The 23,643-nt window shown below is 42.0% G+C and overlaps 1 protein-coding gene across 1 annotated transcript in view; it reads left to right on the top strand.

Annotated features, from left to right (window-relative positions):
• MDN1 (midasin AAA ATPase 1) overlaps positions 1–23,643 on the top strand; it is a 167,643-nt gene that overhangs the window by 124,044 nt on the left and 19,956 nt on the right. Inside the window, exons 63-84 of the mRNA XM_059401062.1 lie at positions 475–1,180; positions 2,740–2,901; positions 3,114–3,387; positions 4,345–4,580; positions 5,288–5,383; positions 6,033–6,127; positions 6,435–6,556; positions 7,090–7,236; positions 9,310–9,419; positions 10,081–10,154; positions 10,790–10,982; positions 11,680–11,839; positions 13,859–14,005; positions 14,542–14,668; positions 16,452–16,557; positions 17,116–17,231; positions 18,142–18,582; positions 18,833–19,059; positions 19,573–19,728; positions 20,114–20,283; positions 21,095–21,256; positions 22,199–22,336. Of these exons, the coding sequence (XP_059257045.1) occupies positions 475–1,180; positions 2,740–2,901; positions 3,114–3,387; positions 4,345–4,580; positions 5,288–5,383; positions 6,033–6,127; positions 6,435–6,556; positions 7,090–7,236; positions 9,310–9,419; positions 10,081–10,154; positions 10,790–10,982; positions 11,680–11,839; positions 13,859–14,005; positions 14,542–14,668; positions 16,452–16,557; positions 17,116–17,231; positions 18,142–18,582; positions 18,833–19,059; positions 19,573–19,728; positions 20,114–20,283; positions 21,095–21,256; positions 22,199–22,336 (4,165 nt within the window). The remainder of the gene's footprint in view (positions 1–474; positions 1,181–2,739; positions 2,902–3,113; positions 3,388–4,344; positions 4,581–5,287; positions 5,384–6,032; positions 6,128–6,434; positions 6,557–7,089; positions 7,237–9,309; positions 9,420–10,080; positions 10,155–10,789; positions 10,983–11,679; positions 11,840–13,858; positions 14,006–14,541; positions 14,669–16,451; positions 16,558–17,115; positions 17,232–18,141; positions 18,583–18,832; positions 19,060–19,572; positions 19,729–20,113; positions 20,284–21,094; positions 21,257–22,198; positions 22,337–23,643) is intronic.

The following is a 23,643-nucleotide window of genomic DNA, read 5'->3' as shown; positions in this document are numbered from 1 at the left end:
AGGAAGGGCAGGATTCACATGGGGCTAGGTGGATTGAAACCACTGAACTGATTTTCAGCATGACAGAAGTTGGGTGTAATGGTGTGCACTGTGTGGGTTTGCTGTCTTGGTAAATACTGTGCAGTGTCGTAGGTCTGAGTTCCAGTCCTGTTCCTATCCTTTGGCTTTAGACTTTGAATAGGTCACTTAATGCCTTTGAGCCTTAGAGTCCATGTCTGTGAAAGGAGGATCATAGCAACTCCTTGAGTGAATTGTGATTAGACTTGGATGAAATACACATCTGTGTTACTTAACACCATGTGTGGCGTGTGATAAATGACCTATTACTCGTTTACATTATAATTGTCAATATTTTCTTCATATTATTCCTCAGCAGCTGATATGCCTTCATTTTGTTTTCCTAGTTAAGGGCTCAGTCTAGATTTGCTGTTTTCCTCCTGACAGAATTTGCATATTATGTTGATTTGCCTTTAGACTACTTCGCCAAAGAATTGATCATCTGGAGAACTTAATCTGCAGCCTGTCAAAGAAGCAGGCCTTCAGACCCCAGGTGCCTGCCTACGAGTCACTGGTGCAGGAGATCCACCACTACGTCACCAGCATTGCCAAGGCCCCTGCTGTTCAGGATCTGCTCACACGGCTCCTGCAGGCCCTTCGCATGGATGGGCCTCGGTCTGCCCAGGTGGCCCAGAATCTTCTGAAGGAGGAGGCTTCCTGGCAGCAGTCCCACCACCAGTTCAGGAAGCGGCTGGCTGAAGATTATGCCCTGTATCCAGACTCTGTGGCCCCGCTGCAGGCATCCATCCTGCAGTTGCAGCATGGCATGAGGCTGGTTGCATCTGAGGTCTACGCTTCACTCCACAGCAGTGTGGTCTGTGCAGACAGGCTGGCTACCCTGGCCTCATCCCTGCTGGCTTTTCCATCGGTGGGCCCCGCCTTCCCCACTTACTATGCCCATGCAGACACTTTATGCTCAGTGAAGTCGGAGGAGGTTCTTCGAGGCCTTGGGAAGTTGATCCTCAAGCGTTCAGGAGGAAAGGAGCTGGAAGGCAAAGGCCAGAGACCTTTCCCCACCCGAGAGCAGCTGCTGATGAATGCCCTCCTTTACCTGCGCTCCCATGTGCTGTGCAAGGGCGAGCTGGACCAAAGGGCCCTGCAGCTCTTCAGACACGTGTGCCAGGTAAGTCCATTTCTGGGGGGCAGCCCCAGCCTACTTCTGAAGGGAGCTGGGAGCACAAGCAGAACATCAGCAATACTCTGTGTAGAAAGAGACCAGTTGGTTCGGCATGGGGTCTAGTGTCTTCCTTTCTGTCTCCTATTCAGCTGTCAGTTTTGGGGGTGTTTGTCCCTCAATTTTTAAGAGATTAGAAAAAATTAGTGATGTTAGCTCTTTATCTGTGATACTGCAAATATTTTCTCCTAGTTTTTTGTTTATCTTTTGACTTTATTTATGGTGGTTTTGGCTAGGTACTAGTTCACCTGTTATTAAGAAAATCTGTTTTCCTCATCAATGAAAACAATTTGTTCTCAATTTATGTAATTAAAAGAATAGATATAAACAAGACTTATACCAATTAAAACTGTGTAACTGGTAACATACTTGTGTGTTCCATTCTAGGTTTATATGTATACATGAACCTGTACATGTATGTCTATGACATAAATTTAAGTCATTTGTCCAGTGGTTTATAAATTTTTGTTTTTTAGCAGAACTCTTTTTAAAATGAAAGTCTTAGACTATTTTCCTGATATGTAATAGATAAAAGACATGCTTTAATTGAGGACAGTTCTGTCTCCTCTTTGATCTCTGAGACTAGTCTTTAAGTTGCTAGAGTTCTACAAACTACTACTAAAGTCCATTCTGTTTTATACTTTGCTTTAAAAACTTAACAGCAGTTAGTGATTATTTTCCTCTATAATTATGGTGTTCTTTACCTGCATCATACTGAATGGCTTCCTAGGTTTTTTTTTGTATGGATATGCTCTAAGACATGTAATTAATTTCTTATCATAGGACATTTATGTTTGTAGTCTTTTTACTACCTTGGAAAATGTCACCACCACCATCACCACAGATAGTCTTATACCTAGGTCTTTGGGTATAAATTCTAGAAAGCAGAACTGCTGGGATGAAGATTAACTACTTAAGATTTTAATACAGATTATCTTTCTGAATGGTGGATATTCATTTCCTCAGTTCTCATGAGTATTGTTTGATTTATAATTTTTGCCGACTTATGGACTTAAAATCTTAGAGTTACTGGGGATTTAAGAGGTGTCTGCTAAGGTATAGCCCAGTTTTATCTGATTGGTGCCCTGCAGCCACCTGCTCCCACCCCTCATTTCCCTTTCCTGAACTCCTGAGCCAGCTGCTTGAATTGCTGGCCATGTGCAGTCTGAATCACAACCCCCACAGTGCCTATCCAGAGCCTGTCCTAAGTACAAAACATCATTAACTCCTGATAGGAAGTTCCAGTGGCATTACTGTAGCAAGTTTTTTACACCTGTGAAAAAGTGGCAGTACAGCAAGGGGGAATTTAGAAAATGGGTTGCTGCAGAAACCGTTTGAAAACAGTTTACTTTCTCTCGATGACCTGGGATTTCATTTCTTGGATGTTGGCTTTTACTTGGATGTACTTTTGTTATCATGAGAAATTAAGAGCTGACAAGTTTTGCTTTGTTCATTGAAGCACCTCAGCGAAGACAAGTAAGTTTCCTTCCAAATGTGTAACTTTTCAGGAAATTATCAATGAGTGGGATGAACAGGAACGCATAGCCCAAGAGAAGGCCGAGCAGGAAAACAGCCTTTACAGATACAGGAGCAGGAACTCCAGGACAGCCCTGAGCGAGGAGGAGGAAGAAGAACGGGAGTTCAGAAGGCAGTTCCCACTTCATGAAAAGGTTGGGTGCTGGTAACAGGGTTTGTTTGGGAATAATTTCCCTTGCTACCCCCTGTGTTACCTTTGAATGGTTTTATAATCTAATTGTTTTTACTATATCTTTATATAAGTCACTACTTCATTTTTTTGATTGTTCATGCTCCATCTTTGCGCCTTTCTTTTGGCTTAAAACTGCATTTTGGTTTTGTTCAATTACTCTAATGTTATTGACAGGATTTTGCAGATATTCTGGTAGAACCAACGCTGGAGGAGAAGAAGGGAACTTCAGATGGACAAGAGGAGGGAGCAGCCACAGACCCCACCCTCTTCTCCCAGAGCTCAATGCAGGCTGTGATGCTGATTCACCAGCAGCTGTGCCTCAACTTTGCCCGGTCCCTCTGGTACCAACAGACTCTGCCGCCACACGAGACAAAGCATTACCTTGGCCTGTTTCTGTCCTGCTATCAAACTGGAGCATCTCTTGTGACACACTTCTACCCTCTGATGGGTACGACAGTTTACTTTTGTTATACTCTTGGGAAATGAAAATGAAAAAATGTGATTGCTACTTCTGGAACAATTAAAATCATTACCTCCCTGTTTTTTGCTAAATTCCTTTTTGAGGGAGTTTCCTTAGCTTAAGAGACTCAAGCTACTTCAAAAAAACTTCTTTTAAAATTCTGCAATAGTAGATTTTTATCATTTGAATACTTTGGGGTAAAGGGATTAAAAAAATAAGGATGGGGCACCCGGGTGGCTCAGTGAGTTAAAGCCTCTGCCTTCGGCTCGGGTTGTGATCCCAGGATCATGGGATCCAGCCCCACATCAGGCTCTCTGCTCAGCAGGGAGCCTGCTTCCCCCTCTCTCTCTGTCTGCCTCTCCGCCTACTTGTGATCTCTCTCTCTCTCTGTCAAAGAGATAAAATCTTAAAAAAAAAAATAAAAAAAAATAAGGATATAGACTTAGTTTAAATGGTTTTGTTCCTCAGTATTATTTCTGATTTGCCTCTGATAGCTTCAGTGCTTTTCATATCTTGTATTCCTGGGAGCAACCTGGGAACTCAGAAATTAATCTTAGAGAATTTCATTTGATTCACTTTCCTGTATGATCTCATGAGTTCTTCCTTGCTATTAGGAAGGAAGCTTTAAATTTCTTTTCTGCCTACCAAGACAGTGACAAAACCCAAGAAATTGAATCCATCAAACCAAGCTCTGTAGCTTCTTGATAACAGCTAAGTATCTGAGTTCCTCTGTATATCCAAGAAGCTTGGCAGACTTGGTGATACTCTTTTGATATTACGGTCCTAGGCCTCTAGGTCCATGTTGCTTTGGGCATGAGTGGCATTGAAATATCTTCATTTGTTCCAGTAGTTCATTATTTTTGAGCATGTTTTTGTCATCTTTGTAACTTGATAGCTCAGCCTGCTGAGTTCACTGACGTTACTATGATGTTGTTAACTTCGCAGGAGCTGAACTGAATGATCAACTCTTGGGCAGCCAACTTTTGGCCTGCACCCTCTCCAATAACACTCTCTTTGGTGAGGCAGTATCAGATCTGATGGTGAAGCCCGATGGGCCCTATGATTTCTACCAGCATCCCAATGTCCCAGAAGCAAGGCATTGTCAACCTGTGCTTCAAGGTTTCTCAGAGGCCATTAGTCAGCTGCTGCAGGAATGGCCAGAACACCCGGCTCTTGAGCAGGTAGGGCATCCAGTGAGGAGGGAGTCTTGAAGATACGGTCTCTGCCATCTCTGGGGATGTTCATGTGCATATTTCAATACATTAACAAAGATTCACAAAACCCCACTTTAGTGGGATACTATTCCCTGCAGGATGGACATACCAGTTTGTACTGTATAAATGATGTTTGGGATTCTATTAATTTTGTTAGTCATAGTTTGCTGTTCACATGTTAAAGTGCTGCTGGTTGCTCTGTTTATTCATATACCTATGTATGTTAGCAAAGGCCTGGTTTTTTCAAGATTGGTGGTTTTAACTCAGACCTGACTTACAGTTTTCAGCCAATTTTGTAATAATTCTTAAAATGGAGAGTGGTTAAGAGAGATTATCCTGGGGCACCTGGCTGGCTCAGTCAGAAGAATATGTGACTCTCGGACTCCGGGTTGTGAGTTCAAACCCCACATTGGCTGTAGAGATTACTAAAAAAATCATCATAATAATTATTATCTTCTCAAACTCCATGTTTTTTCAAGAGCAATGCAGGTTAAGTGTTTATCTGAGATCCACATGAGTTTGGATAAGTTTCTTCCATGGTTTTCGTAGGTGGTTGTAAAGCAAGTACTTTGCATAAAACTTTCATCAGTTCTCTAGTCAGTAACCTGTGACTGGGTGATATTCCCACAGAAATGCCTAGATCTTTTATCTATCTGTCTATCTGTTTACTGCAGCTGCTGGTTGTAATGGATAGAATTCGTAGTTTTCCACTTTCCAGTCCCATCTCAAAGTTCCTGAATGGCTTAGAGATCCTCCTGGCAAAGGCACAGGTAAGATAATTCTCTCTCTCCTCTCATTTTAGTTTGTAGTCAATTGAAAAAAGATTTATCTTTTGGCAGAGTTATTGTTAAAGGGACAGAAAGTTATAGTTTGGATTGGAGAGAGGAATCAGCTTCTTCAGTTTTTCTGGCATGGGGTCCGATCATTACAAGTGAAGCTTTTGCCTTGTTGGGCATGTGAAACATGCCTCCCCTGTTCTCAAGTGTGGGATGCAGTGTCCACTGGTACTGAGGTCTCCTTTGGCCCTGGCTTCCTGGAGGACTTCCAGACTAGCCCCGTGCCTGCATATATCACCCCCCTTGGTCCTCTCAGCATCCTCTGAAGTATCTGGTGATTCTCTGATTATCACATTTGGGCTCTGCACTTTGGAGGGGGTCACATGTCTAACAATAGCAATTCAGACTCAGCTCACTAAATCCTTTGCTTTTTGCCTAAACTTGGCTTTGCTGAAGTTCTGTCAAGTGACCAGAAACAACTTGAAGCTTGGTACACTGGATGTAAACTCATTGGTAAATTGGCATAAAAGTTATTTAGAGGCCCTGTGGTCTTCAAAGACTAAAGGTCCAAGATATTCCTGAGAGCGGGCGGTGATTAAGAGATTAAATAATGGCCATAGTAAATTTTATCTTTGCTTTTTAGGATTGGGAGGAGAATGCCAGTAGAGCTCTCTCTCTGCGGAAGCATCTCGATTTAGTCAGTCAGATGATCATTCGTTGGCGTAAACTGGAACTGAAGTAAGTGATAATCTGTCACTTTCCTTCCCCTCCTGAATTTATGCTGTAGGGACATTTGATAGTTTGTGTCTGCATAGACTGAGAATGTGCTTTTCAGTTATTAATCACAGAATTAAAAGCAGGGCATTAAAGTGATCTCGGTAGAGACCAGACAATGGCATACCTTCCCAAGACAGCAAACTAGGTGTCTTCTCCATCTCCACCTGGGAGGAGAGAAGAGTGAATGTTTAGCTTCTGCTTGAGTAGTTTCAAATCTTCCCAGTGGGTTTTCTTAGATGACTGCTCGGCCTCTTCTCTCGCATTCCAGCTGCTGGTCTATGAGTTTGGATAATACCATGAAGCGCCATACCGAGAAGTCCACCAAGCACTGGTTCTCCATCTATCAGATGCTTGAGAAACACATGCAGGAGCAAACGGAAGAGCAGGAAGGTAACTCCCGTCCATCAATTCCTGCATCATTAGAAGTTGCAGGCTAATTGTAGAGTGCTACAGAGTGTGGGGTTTAACCTGTTCCCACGTCTGCTGGTACTGCTGCTTTTACATAGGATACGTCATTTGACTTGATGGAATTCCTCAGAGTTTTAAGTGACTTTTTCAAATTCTAGAAAGCTGGTCATAAGATAAAGTTTCTTTATTCTGTATATCCAAGAGATGTGTCATAATGAAGATTTCTTAGATACTAGCTGGCATGCTTGAGTTAAAAGTTTTCATTTCATGCTTGAAACAAACATCTTATAATTCAGTCTCATAATTTGCTCTGAGTGCATTTAACACATCTCTTGACTGCATCTGTGTTTATATCAGCTTGGAATTTACCTGTGGTCCTTCTTGCTTCAGAGTTTGACTTTGCGGTCTCTACTTGCCTGCTATCCCTCAATGTGTCCTATAGTAGATTACGTGCATGTTATGAATATGGGGTGATGGTTGCAGGTACATATGGTTTCCTTTTTGAATCTCTAAAGATGACAAACAGATGACCCTGATGTTGCTGGTCAGCACATTACAAGCATTTATTGAAGGATCCTCACTGGGAGAATTCCACGTACGACTTCAGATGTTACTGGTTTTCCATTGTCATGTCTTGTTGATGCCTCAAGTTGAAGGAAAGGGTAAGGAGGGAGGGGTGTGTGTGTGTTTGTGTGTGTATTTTTTTTTTGTATATACTTAAAAAAAAAAATTTTGTGGCAATATTTATTCACATAATTTTGCTTAATACATGTCTTTCTATGCAAGACTGAATTTAAAAGTCTCTATAACATTTTTAGTTATAGTAATAACATGTTAATAAATTATAAATTAACAGAATATTCATATTTGCTTTTAAAAATCATTTATCAAATACTAACCTGTAGATTATCTGGAAAATTAAAGATGCAAATTGCTATAAATCTGGCATCCCAATTAAGTTCTGATTTTTAAAAGTATATAAAGTGTCCCTTAAATTATTCCAAGTTACACTCAAGAAAATTTTATTTTACCCTTTTCATAAGTTACTAAGTTTACAACCTCTTAAACATTCTATGCAAATGTGGGAAAACTGTCTGGAGATGCAAAGCACATTAAAATAATTATTTTAAAAAAACAAAAATACCTGTTAAAACAAAGTTAGTATAGCTGACAGCACTTAAAATTGGTAATTTGTATTTTTTTAAAAAGTTTTATTTATTTATTTGACAGAGATCATAGGTAGGCAGAGAGGCAGGGGTTGGGGGATGTGGGCAGGGCTCTATCCCAGGACCCTGAGATCATGACCTGAGCCGAAGGCAGAGGCTTAACCCACTGAGCCACCCAAATGCCCCAATTATTTGTATTTTTTTTAAAAGTTGCATAGCTCCAAGATGATTCATTACTGATTAACTCTTGAGCAGTTTTACTTAAGAGGAAATAATATATTGAATAGATTGTAATTCAATTGACATTCTTAGATTTAGTTCATTAAAATGTAATTATGTAACTTGATTTACTCTTTGGACTGCATTCTGGTACTGTTATACCTTTAATTTCAAATATTAATGTATTTTAGCTCTCCTATGGAGAAGTCTATTTTCCACTCTTGGGGGAAAAAATAGAAGAACTTGAGATCATGGTCTGCATTCAGACAGTGTTTTACTGCTTGATTACATTTCTTGGTTTCATATATATACTTTTACAGTGCACTGTTTAAATGGATTAGGCTTTGAATTCTCCATGAGTAGGTATCTTGTTGCATACCAGGTTTTATATATTGTTTAGAAAGATTTTATTTGTTTATTTGAGAGAGTGAGTGAGAGCATGTGGGGGGTTGGGGCAGAGACAGAGACCCTCAAGCAGACTCCACACTGAGTGTGGAGTGTCATGGGAGCTCAATCCCACAAGCAATGAGATCATGACCTGAACTGAAACCAAGAGTCAGATGCTTAACTTACTGAGCCACCCAGGTGCCCCTGCTTACCAGGTTTTAAATGAGACACTTTTAATCATCTTTTAAAGTGATACACATTAGACCCAGAGAACAATATTAAAGTACAAACTGGTTATAAATGAAGCCCTGGCTAGTGGACTCTGCCAGAGGTCAGTTGCCAAATGCAGATCTTGGATATTGGTGTGTTGAGGCTGCAAATCTTTCTGTCCAGACAGTGTTAGGTGTCCTGCTAAGCTTTTGCTTGGACCAGGCCATAATTAGATTCTTGGATCTAGTGAGAGCTGTGTTCCATGTCAAGTAACTGCACCTAAAATTCTATTAATTAATGTCCCTGACCACATCTATTTGGATGAAATGAAACTAGGATTCTAGATTGTGAATGAGCAGTCAGGGTGAGCCTTTTATGCCATCTTTTAAAACAGGCTCAGTTTCTGCTTACTTTACAATAAGATTCCGAGAAAGGGTTTGAAATTGTGTTTAGTGAAACATCTGAGTACACAGTCTTTAAGAACAAAAGTGCAACAACATTCAGTACAATCTAAAATGGAAAAATGGGGTAGTGTTGACAGCCTGCCTGCATCTCTGGGAACTGCTAGACTTAGGCTCCCCATTGAGCTGTTAAATAATCAGCCTGTGAAATGTTGTGCTGTCATCTCAGGGCTGTAATCTCAGGGCCTCAAGGCAATGAGGAAGTGGTGTCACTAAAATGTGGAGCCCATGGGTGCTGCAAGTAGCACATGTGGCAAGTGTGGAGTTTTTTGTTTCTTTTCATTTCTTCCAGATTCACTTTGCAGTGTTCTGTGGAATCTGTACCATTATTACAAGCAATTCTTTGACCGAGTCCAGGCCAAAATTGTGGAACTTCGTTCCCCCATTGAAAAAGAACTTAAAGTAAGATGAACAACTGTCATGATCACTCTTGGGAGAACAAAATGAGCAAATTGTTTTTAGTTCTGTTCTTTCATACATTTAACTATGAGGCAGGGGGCTCTGGGAAATGGAGACATGCACTGCAACTGCCAAATAGGATGGCGAGATTCATGTTTTGCAGCACTGCCTCCCTGACTGACCTGTCCAAGTGTGTGAGGGGTTAGTGGAGTGGCCCCTGTTGAAGGGTCCTCAGAAGGATTGCCACATATGTCTGTTAGTGCTCCCTTCCCTGCTCTTCCCCAGACTGATTTTCCACCTCAGGGGGTGCCATTTAGTGTTGAGTGTTACTGAGGTGCCCTGGGGGAAAGGAGGACCCTGTCTTTTGATAGCTCTCAGTAGTTGTGGAACCAACAAATGGAGTATGTATCAGCTGACCTGTTGATAGTGACAGCACTCTTTTTGCATTGCTTTGTGATAAATACGTGGTTCTTTTTTAAACTTTTACTTGTTTACTGGCACACAGTCTGATATTTGGGATGGAGTGGGCTCTGGTCTTTATTTTTTTTTTTTTTTTTTTTTTTATTTTATAAGGGCTCTGGTCTTTAGCATAGAGATGATTTCAAAAGAAACATAGTGACGCCAGCTTTATAAAGCTATTTCTTGATCTTCGTGTATCTTACAGGAATTTGTTAAAATATCCAAATGGAATGATGTCAGTTTCTGGTCCATTAAACAATCTGTGGAAAAGACACACAGGTAATTCGTTTTTTAAAAACTGGGGGTGACGGGTACCTTGGTGGCTCAGTTGGTTAAGTGTTCAACTCTTGATCTCAGCTCAGGTCCTGATCTCAGGTTCATGAGTTCCAGCCCTGTGTTGGTTCAAGGTCATGAGTTCAAGCCCTACTTAAAAGAAAAAATTGGGGGTGACCAAAGCTCAGAATTTTTGTATGGTAAATAGCAAGACGACATTGTTAATGTGACCTGACTTAACGTTGCCTTGAACTTACTATGAAGCATTAGATTGTTTTGGTGTGGCTTTTCCACATCACCCCTACCACCCAAAGCAAAGTCTACATGCAAGAGGAATTGGTGTGCTTTGAGACAAAGCAGGCTAAGCACTATAGAAGGGTTGAGTCTTCTGTCACCTACTAGCTGTTGCACCATGAGTGAAGTGATTCCACCATTCCTGGCTTCATTTTTTTCTTCTAGAAAAGGGAGATGACAGTATCTGCTTTATTTTCCCTTAAAAACAAACAGGATGGTTATGAGTATCTAAGGAGTTCATGTATATAGAAGGTATAGGTTATTATGTGTGTATGCGTTGTACCATTTTTACATTTCCTCACTTTCCCCCCATTTTTCCCTCCTCATCTGTCATTCTGTGGGGCCAGGACCCTCTTTAAATTCATGAAGAAATTTGAAGCTGTCCTGAGTGAACCTTGCCGGTCATCCTTGGTGGAGAGTGACAAGGAGGAACAGCCTGATTTTTTGTCGCAGCCAACAGCCATTAGTGAGGCATCCCCCATTCAGAGTCTGAACAAGACACTGAGGGAGACCCTGTTAGCCCGGCCGGCAGCTGCACAGGTATACCTTGGGAGATGGTGTTTGCTTACTCCTGGGCCGGTAGGGGAAATCTGTGCTTTCTCTATAAGGAGTGACCCTAGAACTAAGCAAGGGAATGCCTTGAAATCTTGGTCTTTGGATAAAATGTAGTATTTGTATATCTGCCTGCCACTGCTGCATAATAAGGCAAAAAAGCTTTGATCCTGGTGCTGAAAGTTTAATGTCACCTATGGGAAATAAGTATTGTGCATGCCTGTGGACATTGGATCTACCTATAACAGAAGACTTGAAGCATCAGTTGAGGAAGGTGCCACTGAAGCTGTCTTTGGGCTACCACATGCTGCACAGGGAGCGAATGTGTGTAGTGATTTGTTGATTGTAGTGGTTGCTGATGACTGGGCTATTATTTCTCTCACCATGGCCAATTTCAAGCACCAATAGTTAAGCGTTGGCTTGCAAAATTCCAGAAAATGTGATCATCGTGGAGACCTTGGGTAAGCAGGTCTGTTACAGGACTTCTGTTCCCGCATCAAATCCTTAGATACAAGGTGCTCTGGGATCACTGGGGAGCTACTCATGCTAACCACAGGGAGGAATCCCTGAAACTTCCAGGTTATCACCAATAGCAAATCAGAATTTTTGATCAGCGTGAGCTGATGATTAAAATCAAAAGAAAATAAACTTGGCACCCATATCTTATTTGTGCTCTGTTTCACAGGCTGTGATTCCAGAACAGAGTCAGAGTGCTCCTTTCCCCTCAGAGGGAGAGCTGCTGCGTCGCTTGCCAAAGCTCATGAAACGAATGAGGAAGATGTGCCTGACATTCATGAAGGAAAGCCGCCTGCCTCACCTGGTGGAGGGCCTCGATCACTTCACTGGTGGGTGCCAACAGCCAGGAGCAAAGGGTGGGGTGTGCTCCCTCTCTTTTCCCCAGTGCCCCAGGAGGGTGGGAATTTGTTACATAAGCCCTTTTTTGATCTCTTGAATAGTGTTGAGCAGTTAATTGAATAAACAAATGGGCTAAAACTAACAGAGCCAAGATGCAGGAGCCAGCTAAGACCACACAGGCTGTCTTAATTTTCATCTTGTCTTCCTTTCGTGTAAACTAATGCTGTGTTTCGCCATTTTCTGTGTTAGTGCTTGTCTATATCCTCTTTTGATGGCTGGAGAGATGAATTTCCCAGAATCTTTAAACTGTCACTACATCTCAGAATGTCTCCCTTGAGTTAAAGGAGAAGATTCATCCACAGTTTTCTTCTTGCTCTCTTCACCGTGGAGACAGAGCAATTTCATCTCCCTGGCCGTCCTCACACAGGGAAGCTGAGGCTCTGTAGTCTAACAGCAATGGCTGGGGAAGGAGTTCCAGAACTTATTAGATTGAGGTCTTGGTGGCCTTTCACCACTGTCCCCACCCCTATTCACCCCCAGTGAGTGTGGTGTCAGAGTGAGACTGACTGTCTTCATTGAGGCTACAGTCTAATCTCAGGGAGCTCTTTATTTTTTAAAACTTGTTAGAATAAAAGCCTAATATCCATTCTCATGATGACCTTGCCCACCTGAGCCTGATGATCAGGGTAAGCAGAAGTTGCCACATGCATCTTCTGGAAAAGGCACTCACTCACCTTGTGATGCAAAGAATTCTCTAACCTCCTGCGGTGTCCGTGTAACGGTATGTCGTCCACTTGCTCGCTTCTAAAAGGCTAGAATGCCTGTGTTAGTTTGCTAGGGCTCATTTAGCAAGTATCACATATTGGGTGGCTTAAACAAGAGAAATTAATTTCCACGCAGTTCTGAGGTTAAACATATAAAATCAAAGTATTCACAGGTTTCACAGTTTCACAGTATTCTCTCCTTGCCTAGTAGATGTCTTTTTTCCTTCTTTGTCTTCACATGGTCTCTCGTGTCCTACTCTTTGTTAAGGAATTGGATTAGGGCCCATGCACATGGCCTCATCTTTCTTTAATTACCTCTTTAAAGGCCTTGTCTCCAAATACAGTCACATTCTGAGGCGCTCGGGGTTGGGACTATTATAACATGAATCTGGGGGGACACAGCCCATAATGCTCCCTGTGGCAGGCGGGCAGCAGCCTCATGGTACAGGTACCTGTGAGTCCTCAGCAAGGCCGTGTGGTGCTGGAGGAAGAACCTGGGCTTCAGAGTTGTTTTGGCCAGGGTTCATATCTTGTCTTCTAGTCCACTCGAGCTGAATAGACTTTAGAAAATGACTAGACCTCTTTGAGCCTCTCCAAGGAACTAGGAATTGGCCCTTCTGGAGTTGTACAGAGTAAAGGAACATCTACTAACTAGTAGAGGATAGGACCTCAGTATGTATCATATTTATGGGAAATTTATCTCAGATGATTTAAATTCTTAGTATAAATTGCTGTGCATAACAACTGCTTTTTGCCTGATTGATTATAAAGCTCTAAAGAAAAAGAATAAATACTTTTATTTGGGTTTTTTACTGTTGAAAGAGAGGTAACCCATGAGTTTTTATTTCCATGCATCTCGATTCCTTAAGTTTAAAATTTACAAAATGCTAGGGACTGTGCTAGTTATCAGAGCCTTAAAGATGAATGTCACCTAGTTCTCGTTTCCCACGAAGTCCTGGGTCTTGAGTATTAGGTTTGTTTGTTTATTTTTTATTAAAGATTTTATTTATTTATTTGACAGACAGAGATCACAAGTAGGCAGAGAGGCAGGCAGAGAGAGAGAGGGGGAAGCAGGCTTCCTGCTGAGCAGAGAGCCCGATGCGGCTCCATCCCAGGACCCTGAGATCATGACCTGAGCCGAAGGCAGAGGCTTAACCCACTGAGCCACCCAGGAGCCCCTTGAGTATTAGTTTCAACACGTGAATAAGCCCTTGAGATTTCAGTACTGCCCCATTTTCTCCTCAGGTGAAGTCATTTCCTGTGTGAGTGAGCTGCAGAGCCTAAAGGTGGATCCCTGGGCAGAGAAGGAAAAGCAACGGTCAGAAGCCAAGCACATTCTCCTGCGGAAGCAGCGAGCTTTAGCAGACCTCTTTCAACACCTTGCAAAAACTGGTAAGGTTCTCGCTTGAAACCTGATGCAGAATGATGACCAACTATTAGGGAGGAAAACAACGTGGGTGATTTTGGGGAAATTTCTAGAGATAGTCGAGATGGTGGGGAACAGAAGGTGGTAGGCCAGGTTTTAAAATGCCATTCTGAGAGTTAAGTCACATATGAAATTCCTCTAATGAACCATTTGTGATTCCCAAATATTGTCACAGTTTTGTAATGAGGTTTCTCAGAAACTGTGATTCATTTTCATCACCATATGTTGTACAGCACCCACCCTTCCAGCATAGCTTGGCGAGCAACATGTCTCAAACCCTAGTGTGTGTACAGATGACTCGGGGAATCTCGTTGAGCGCAGTAGTTCTGTTTCAGTAGGTGCAGGGCGGGGCCTCATAGCCTGCTTTCTAACAAGCTTCCAGTGCTGTTCCAAGGACTTCATTTTGTGTAGCAGTGGTGGTGGGACTGGCACACGGGGGAGGGGCCCGATGGCACAGTCATTCTCTTCTGAGTTTCTAAAACACGTGCTTTTTATTTCCTAGGTTTGTCATATCGCAAAGGTGTTTCCTGGGCCCGTTCAAAAAACCCTCAAGAGATGCTTCATCTTCACCCATTAGATATCCGGAGTGCATTGTCTATAGTCAGCAGCACTCAGGAGGCTGATTCTAGGTCTGTTTTTGAATTATAACTAGAACAAGTCATTTAAGCCTCCATGTCCTTATTTGCCAAAATGGGGATAGAATCCCTCTTTCCTAGTGTTGCTATACAGGTTACATGTAAAATAGTGCCTGGCTTGGGCTCTGGCATGTGGTGAGCATTCGGTAAAAGAGAATTTTTTTGCTTTTCGTCTTCCTCCCGCTCTCCTTCCCTCCCTCCCTTCCTCAGGCCCCACACCCAACATGGGGCTTGAACTCATGACTCTGAGATCAAGAGTTGCATGCTCTACCAACTGAGCCAGCCAGCACCCCCCACTTTCTTTTTTTTTGTTTGTTTGTTTAAAAAGATTATTTATTTATTTATTTATTTACGCAAGAGAGAGGGAGAAGGAGAGTGAGAGCAGAGAGGAAGAGAGGGTTAAGCAGACTCTCTGCTGAGCAGGAAGCCCAATGTGGGACCCAGTCCCTGGACTCTGAGATCATGACCAGAGCCGAAGGCAAAAGCTTAAAAGACTGAGCCATCCAGGCACACACCTCCCCCCTTTTTTAAAGTGTCTTTTCCTTTTCTCCTGTGTTCACCTCTCCCATTATTTTTTTGTTCCTTTCATTTGATTTTCTTTTCTTTTTTAAGATGTTATTTATTTAAGAGAGGAAGAGAGAGATCCCAAGCAGAGGGGAAGGGTAGAGGGGGAAGCATGTTCCCCACTGAGCAGGGAGCCAAATGCAGGACTCCATCCCAGGACCCTCGGATCACGACCTGAATTTAAACTTGGAGGCAGAGCCGTTTCTGTGTTCTGTGTTTCCGTGTTCATTAACTGTGGCAGAGCTGGTTGTAAGCGATGACCGGCATGAGCTGGCCATGCGGACTTTGTATTTCGTTTGCTCAGTGGTCCTCTCAGTGCTTTACATTTTAATTCAACACAACACTGTAAAAAGGAGAATTTTCTTAAAGTTTTATTTATTTAAGTAATCTCTATACCCAATATGGAGCTTAGACTAGCAACCTTGAGATCAAGTGTTGCATGCTCTTTTGAGCCAGCCAGGCACCCCAAAAGTAGAAATTTTACCTAAATATTTTGGATTTCAGTTTTTCAGGAAGGTTCAGCCAACCAAGTGGGTTTACTCTCCCATGTAGTCAAAAGTTAAACTGTAGTTCCCTTATTTTTTTTTTTTTTTAAGATTTTATTTATTTACTTGACAGACAGAGATCACAAGTAGGCAGAGAGGCAGAGAGAGAGAGGAGGAAGCAGGCTTCTCGTGGAACAGAGAGCCCGACGCGGGGCTCGATTCCAGGACCCTGAGATCATGACCTGAGCCGAAGGCAGAGGCTTAATCCACTGAGCCACCCAGGCGCCCCAAGCTCCCTTCTTTTGACAGGACACATGCTTGCCAGATCCCTGTGGTCTTCCTTTTCTTCTTTCACGTTGAGGTCCGCTGTCACTGGCATTTACCATTTTGTGCTTGGCTGTCCTTACTCAATCATATTATCTTCCTAGCCCCTGTAAGCATCAGGATTTATGACCCTTAGCTTCCATTCCTAAGACAGTTATGAAGTTTTCATTAAGGAAACTATATTGACATCACAGTTTATTTCCCCACTGTGCTTCAGTGCTAAGTGTGTAATACAGCCTTTGCAGAGAGGACTGATGAGTGCCTGACTGCGACCGCACAGAAATAAATCTGTTCACACTCTTAACTTTTGGTTGTGACTAGATAATAATGGTCTCTGAGTCTTTAGGATCTGGGGTAGGAAATAGCGGTTTTAATTAAATAAATCATGCAGAGTTATTTTCCAGGCTGCTTACAGAAATCTCATCATCATGGGACGGATGCCAGAAATACTTCTTCCGCTCTCTTGCACGGCACGCCAGGCTTAGTGCAGCCTTAGCAGCTCCTGCCAAGGTAGGTGATGGAACCTCTGAGTTGCAGGGCCTGAGAAAGCTCCTATCTTGTTCCTCCAGAGCAACATTCTCCGGTCTTGGCAGTTGATCAGAGCCCATTACTGAAAGTGACTGAGCTTTCTGCAGAATATCATTAAGCTTATAGTGTAAATCAGTGTAATTTTCTGTTTAATCAGAGCATTTTGTCATAAATTCTGTTACTTATATTTGCCAATAAGACCAAATGCAGAAGAAAATTTATGTAGGAAAAGCATCAACTTGAGAGTGTCCTCTTTAGGTCCTTTTCCCTTTGTGAATTGAGAAAAGGCCACTAATTTTGAATGTGTTAACCCTAGTTCCTAGGTTTAACAGATCAGTGATCTGTGGAAACATAATTTGAGAAGCACTGCTCAAAAAGATGAATGTGTTGCTTTTAGACTGCAGTATATACCCAAAGCTTGTCTAAGCAAGGGGCACTTGCCCCAGGGAGTTTTGGATTAACCGGCTTTCTAGTGACACCTGCACGAGTGGTGGTGTTTGCTAGCAACACCCTTGGCATGCTTCCTTCTTCCCCTGCCAGGAGATGGGCATGAGCAATGTTGAGCGGTGCAAAGGCTTCTCGGCACATCTGATGAAGATGCTTATCCGACAGCGGCGCTCCCTGACCACACTGACGGAGCAGTGGGTCCTCCTCAGGTATCCGCTAACTAGTTAGTTGGGTCTGTGGTATGAGTTAGGAAGAATCGTGTGAGTGAGCTCTCAACTGTGAAATAATATTTGAGGCCCAGAGATGCAGGTGGAGTTTCTCTTGTCTCCTTGCCCTGCTTTTGGTGATACGCTTCTGCTCCGTGGTTCTGGCAGCGCTTGTTGGGAGAAGGGCCCCAGGGAATGAATCCGGAGCCGAATTAGACAGAAGCAGTTGCCATGGCTGAAGTGTACCTGGGTTGGGATAGAAGGGGGTTTGAGGATGACAGTCCCCCAGGCTGTGTGACAGGATTGTGTTTATGATACCGCAGCATCGGTCTCTGGGCACAGATTGTATCTGAGACTGTTTTTGTTCATTAGGCTTTTTGGGTCACAGAGCTGCAGGTTGCCGAGTGTCATATAGGGATGCTCCTCAGTGGAAATAGGTATTTTAAAGATGAGGACAGTAAGGAAAGCTGTCATGGTTTGTTGAATGGACTGTTAGCCCAAAGGTAGTATTTCTAGACTTTTTAATCATTTTGGCTACAGCTGTTTTCTGCTCTACTCATAAGAGTTTATCTAACAAAGTATACTACAGTTAAAGACTTTTTTTCTTAATAATGGTTGAAATCATTGCAGTGGTGTGACTTTGTTGGGTGTGAAAAAGCTGTAAGGGTGTAGGTGATAAGCAGTGAGTTTTGACACTTGTGAAAGACTGAAGACACTTCTTTCAGTCTTCAGAAAGATGTGTTGAAGTATTTTAAAAGGGATTTTAACAGATTTCTTAACCTGGGGGATCCTTTTTTTGATTATGTGAAAAAGCTCCTTCTTTGTTCAGAAATAACTGACGTTAACTGTTTAAAAAAACCTGGTGATGCAGTTTAAGGTGCCATGTGTTTCCCCCATGGATTTCTCGGTACAGGAACCTCCTTGGCTGCATGCAGGAGATTCATGGCAGGCTGACTGGCCCACTGGTCTACCCCGTGCCCTTCCCTCCTCAGGACAGCGTGCAGCAGTGGACAGAAAGGCTGCAGCACCTGGCCATGCAGAGCCAGATCCTGCTTGAGCAGCTCTCCTGGTTCCTCCAGTGCTGCCCCAATGCAGGGCCAACTCCTGGCCAACGTGAGGCCCAAGCACAGGGTCAGCCTTCTGGAGCAGTACAGGACCTCATCCCATCAGAATTGAGTTACCCATCCCCTGTACCTCGAAATCAGCTGCCCTCTGGTTGCCGGATGCGGAAGCAGGACCAGCTTTGGCAACAGTCAACTGCGAGATTAACAGAAATGCTGAAAACCATTAAAACAGTGAAAGCTGATGTTGACAGAATCAGGCAGCAGTCTTGTGAGACTCTCTTTCATTCTTGGTGAGTGTGTTTATGTCTTTACTGTCCCTCTGTTTGCTTGGGTGCTTGCTTGGAGTTTAGTAATGGGATAAAGTGATAAAAGGGATTTTGCTTCAGTTCTCTGTTTTTCCATGGACCTTCATGATTCTTTGTGGCAAATGTGTAGCTATAAATGTTGAGATACAGTGAATTTTCCCCTGCTTACATTTTAGTGGTTGGAGGGAGGGTGTAGCCCCTTCCTCTCAACATTGTGGCATTTCTGTTGTTGCAGGAAGGATTTTGAAGTTTGCTCTTCTGGGCTGAGTTGCCTGTCCCAGATGTCAGTTCATTTGCAAGGCCTGGAGTCCTTGTTCATTATTCCAGGGATGGAGGTTGAGCAAACAGACCAAAAAATGGCATTAGTTGAGAGCCTGGAATATTTAAGAGGAGAAATCCATAAAGCCACGGATGACTTTACCACCTGGAAGACACATCTACTTGCTTTAGGCAGCCAAAGCGGTAAGGACTGTCATTAGACAAGGGAGCCAGAGCCCAGTGTAGGAGTGATGTCTTGTAGATTACATCTAGAGTATCCTAAAAATACTTTGTGTTTTTTCCAGACACATCTGTGCAGGGTTCTAAGGCAGACAGGTGTGGCTGGAACCCACAGCTCCCAACTCTTGCTGCCCCATTTCTTTGAGGACCTTGCCTCTCCTTTGATCGTGTCACTTTATAGCACTGATATTTGGACCAAGTTGGTGTTTGTACACACTATCCTAACTAGTTTCATATTTTTTGATTCTTCCAGTAAAACCTTCAGTGAAAGATGATAAACTCTTGTAGGTTTATCTAGACGAGGAATAGGTCTTCTTCATCTTTGTGTTCAGCAGTTTGACCTGGTGGCTCACCCACAGTTGGTGCTTGACAGATGGCCGTTGGTAAAAGTAACAAATGAGGATTGTTAATGATTTCCAGAAGCACTGAAGCAAATGATTGGAGTTTTTGTTTGTTTCTCACCATGTTACTTACTAGGAAACCAGATGTTGGAGGAAGGGTTTGTGGAAGATTTTTCAGAGCAAGTGGAAACTGCCATCCGGGCCATTCTTTGTGCCATCCAGAACTTAGCAGAAAGAAACAGTAAAAAGACAGAGGAGAGCACTGACCAAACAAGACCACCAGAAGAGGATGGTATGTCTGAAATCAGGCAAAAAATGTTTTTATACTTGATTTACTTTTTAAAAAATTTTTTTAATTTTTTTAAGATTTTATTTATTTATTTGACAGACAGAGATCACAGGTAGGCATAGAGGCAGAAGAGAGAAAGTAGAGGAAGCAGGCTCCCCACTGAACAGAGAGCCCTATGCGGGGCTCAATCCAGTACCCTGGGATCATGACCTGAGCTGAAGGCAGAGGCTTTAACCCACTGAGCCACCCAGGCGCCCCTTGATTTACTTTTTAAATTTATTTTTGTGGCTAGATATTTTAGGACCAGTGTTAGGAATGACTGGATGAATGGAGATGAAAGGGTTTATTTTGTGTTACTCATCATGTCTTTCTTTTCTGTGAATGAAAGAGGCACCAGGCTTTGAGAGACTGCAGTCGGGACATCTAACAAAACTCTTAGAGGATGACCTGTGGGCCGACGTGAGTGCTCTGCATGTGCAGAAGATAATTTCTGCTGTCTCTGAGCTGTTGGAGAGGCTGAAATCATATGGTGAGGATGGCACAGCAGCGAAGCACACGGTAACCAATGGTTCTTTATAAGCTTCTTGCTGTCTAGAGCGGTCCGACCAAAGGCAGGGTGGGTTTCGCTTTGCTCCATGTGGGTGGTCCCAGAGCAGGCCTTTGTGGCAAAAATCACTAAGAATTTGACTTCTTTATGCATGTAAACATCACTGACAAGCTGAAAAGCTTAGGACTTGCTAGCTAAGGGCTATAGTAGGAAGATGCATAGATATAAAAAATGCCAGCCGTCCAGAGTATCTGTTGTCTTAGAATTCTTTCATACCCAAACGCACAGTTCTGGGTACTTGATGTTAATGTGGGTGCTGCTACTTCAACTAAGGCTGAATGGCCACACCCTGCAAATACCATTCCCTTCACAACAGGCCAGCAGAGGGCAGTTGCTGTGTCCATAATAGTCCAGAGGAACAACTTACTTTGTAGGACATTGTAAGTTTGTAAGTTTGTAGCATTGCCTCCTGTGCTAGCTTTGATTCCGAATAGAATTCATTTATAAACATTTTTAAAAACAAAAACAAAAAACCTTGTTAACTAAATTAAGCTTAAGTGACAGAATTTAAAGTGTACTTTTGTGAGGTTTTGTGTGAACAAGGAAGAAATACCAGAGAGCAGAGGTGTGTGTGTGTGTGTGTGTGTGTGTGTGTGTGTGTAAGATAAGATATACATAAATCTTACCTTTAGGGGTATTTAGTACATTCATGGTGTTGTGCAACGATTGTTGCTGTCCGGTTGCAGAACATCTGTATTACCCCAGAGAGAACCCAGTACCCATTACGTGGTGTGAGCAGGCCTTGTGATCTTTCGCCCGCAGTTCTTCAGCCAGTCCTGCTGCTTGTTGGTGCGTCTAGTGCCCATGCTGTCTAGATACTCAGACCTCGTCCTCTTCTTCCTGACCATGTCTTTGGCGACTCACCGTAGCACTGCAAAACTGCTCTCTGTGCTTGCCCAGGTCTTCACAGAGCTCGCCCAGGAGGTAAGGACTGTTCATGTGGAGCATGCTCGGGCAGCCAGTACCAAATACTCCAGCCCATTAGTGCGGGGTTTCCCAGGCTTTTTAAATTTTTTAAATTTTTTTACTAACATAAGATGTATTATTAGCCCCAGGTGTACAGGTTTATGAATCGCCAGGTTTACACACTTCACAGCACTCACCATAGCACATACCTTCTACTAGTTTTTCTGTTCATTTTTGTCCCACATGCTAGTAGCTGGTTTTCCTTTGCAAACTATTCTCCAACATAAAACACTGCTTTCTTAACCTTCACATGTTTCTTTGTCTCATCTTGTTCTTGACTCTTGACCCCACACCATTCCACGTGCCTTGGCAGAAAATGCTAGATGTGGCACATATACCAAGAGTGACAGTTTTACCTCAAGAGTTGAGAGGGAGGCATTTTTTTATATTAAAAATAACATTTTACTTGTGCATCACACCAAATTTTCTTCGATTTTTCAAGTAAAAATGAAATCTCCCACTGTGTCATCTGCTTCTAGTTACTGTACCTCCGGGATTATAGGTCTTCTATCCCTCCTCTCTTTCTTCTCAGGCTTACTAATTTGAGAAGTAAATAAAGAAGGATGAAATCCGGGATTTAGATACTGAGAGGTTCTACCCTTGCTCAGTGACTTGTTCCTAAATATTATTCTAGTATATAATTCATTCAGATTTTTGTCTTGCTAAATGAAATTACTACACACCAGAGAGCCTCTATGAACTCAAAACCTTACATGTTAAATCTGATGTCAAGCTTTGAACCTGCATAATAACTGTTACCAGCAAGAAAGAAAAGAATATCAAAGGTCTACTGGATGTATTTCCATCAGATTGAAAATGCTGAGCTAGAGAAAAGCTAAAACAATTTTTTTTTCTGTCTTTTATTGCTTTTATACCTAGTTGTTCACTCTTATTTTCAAGGGATTTTGCCTGCCCAAAGAATTCATGGAAGATTCAGCAGGAGAGGGAGCAACTGAGTTCCATGACTATGAAGGAGGTGGAATTGGGGAAGGCGAGGGCATGAAAGATGTGAGTGACCAGATAGAAAATGAAGAACAGGTACGTTTTCACATGCCTGAAGCATGGATACAGTTTACAGAAACTCACTCCCTTCTTCCTTTCTTTTCAAAATTTTCAAATTTTTTTTTCTTGCTAGTTTAATGGTTTTCAAACTGTGATTCATGGAGCCCTAAGAATACAAAAGCTTAATACAAATAAAAAGCCAAAGACTACAGAAAGGAACATTGCAGCTCAGTCATTAGTTATGGCTATAATTCAAGAGGGAAATGACTTAAACGTTTTTATTTTAAATGGGGAGATCTTTGCTGATGATTTTTCTAAAGTAATTTTGGTAGTGGCTCATTTAAGGGTAAACAAATTGACTATTTTAGGTAACAGGTGCATTAAATAATAATGCCAGTGTTTACTACTAACATGTTTTATTATATGTCTTTAAGACCTGTTGAAAAATTTTAATCTATATCCTCTTTTGGTTGGAATCAAAAATGTTTTTGAAATAGATGCTTTGGGCTAAGATTGTTGTGTTCCTTTTTTAAATGCCTGTCTCATTTATGAATGTTGTTTTTTGTTTGTTTGTTTTTTACATACTATTATTAGTCATTTAGATTTATCAACTGTGACTTGAAGAAATAAGAGATAATGGAGTTTCTTTTTAGCCCCTATATTCTAAGTGTCTAAAGCAGACCATAAGTTTTTATTTAAGGTATGGTTATAGCTATTACAAATAAAGGGACAAACCACTTTCAATTTTTCATCCTTTGAAGGGAAAACTGGAAAGAATAACCAAGAGAGTTATGCTAGTGTTGATGTGGTAGAGCTCTGTTTAATACACATGCATATTTTTGGTTAAATTTCTCAAATTTAACTTCGTCAACAGTACTTTCCTCATGGAAAAAAATTAAAGCAAAAAAATTATAAACTTAATAGAAAAGTGCAATCCAAATCACAAAACATTAAATGGAATAAAAGCTATCAGAACAATTTGCAGTATCTAATCAATTTTAATTGTGTGTATTCTTTAACCTAGGAATTCCCTATTTTCTGATAGAAATGCAAATAAGGGTCAAAGATAAATGGGTGTAGGAAAGGGTGTTTTTTTGTACAAGGATTTTCCCTGTAGCGTTATTTGTAACTGTGAAAAGATCCAAATATTTATCAGGAAGAAGTTGTATAAATTATGATACCATCTATGCAGAACAGTGCTGTAAGTTAATTAGACAGAATGAGATAGGTTTCCATGTTGATACATTTAAATTTATCTGGGACATTTTTTAATTTTAAAAAAGAAAAGCGGGGGTGCCTGGCTGGCTTAGTCAGTAGAGCATACAACCCTTGACCTTGGGGTC

The sequence above is a fragment of the Mustela nigripes genome, chromosome 5 (genome assembly GCF_022355385.1).
Source record: "Mustela nigripes isolate SB6536 chromosome 5, MUSNIG.SB6536, whole genome shotgun sequence".
NCBI lineage: Eukaryota > Metazoa > Chordata > Mammalia > Carnivora > Mustelidae > Mustela > Mustela nigripes.
Note: the sequence above shows the minus strand (reverse complement) of the source record. Positions and strands in the feature narration are given on the sequence as shown.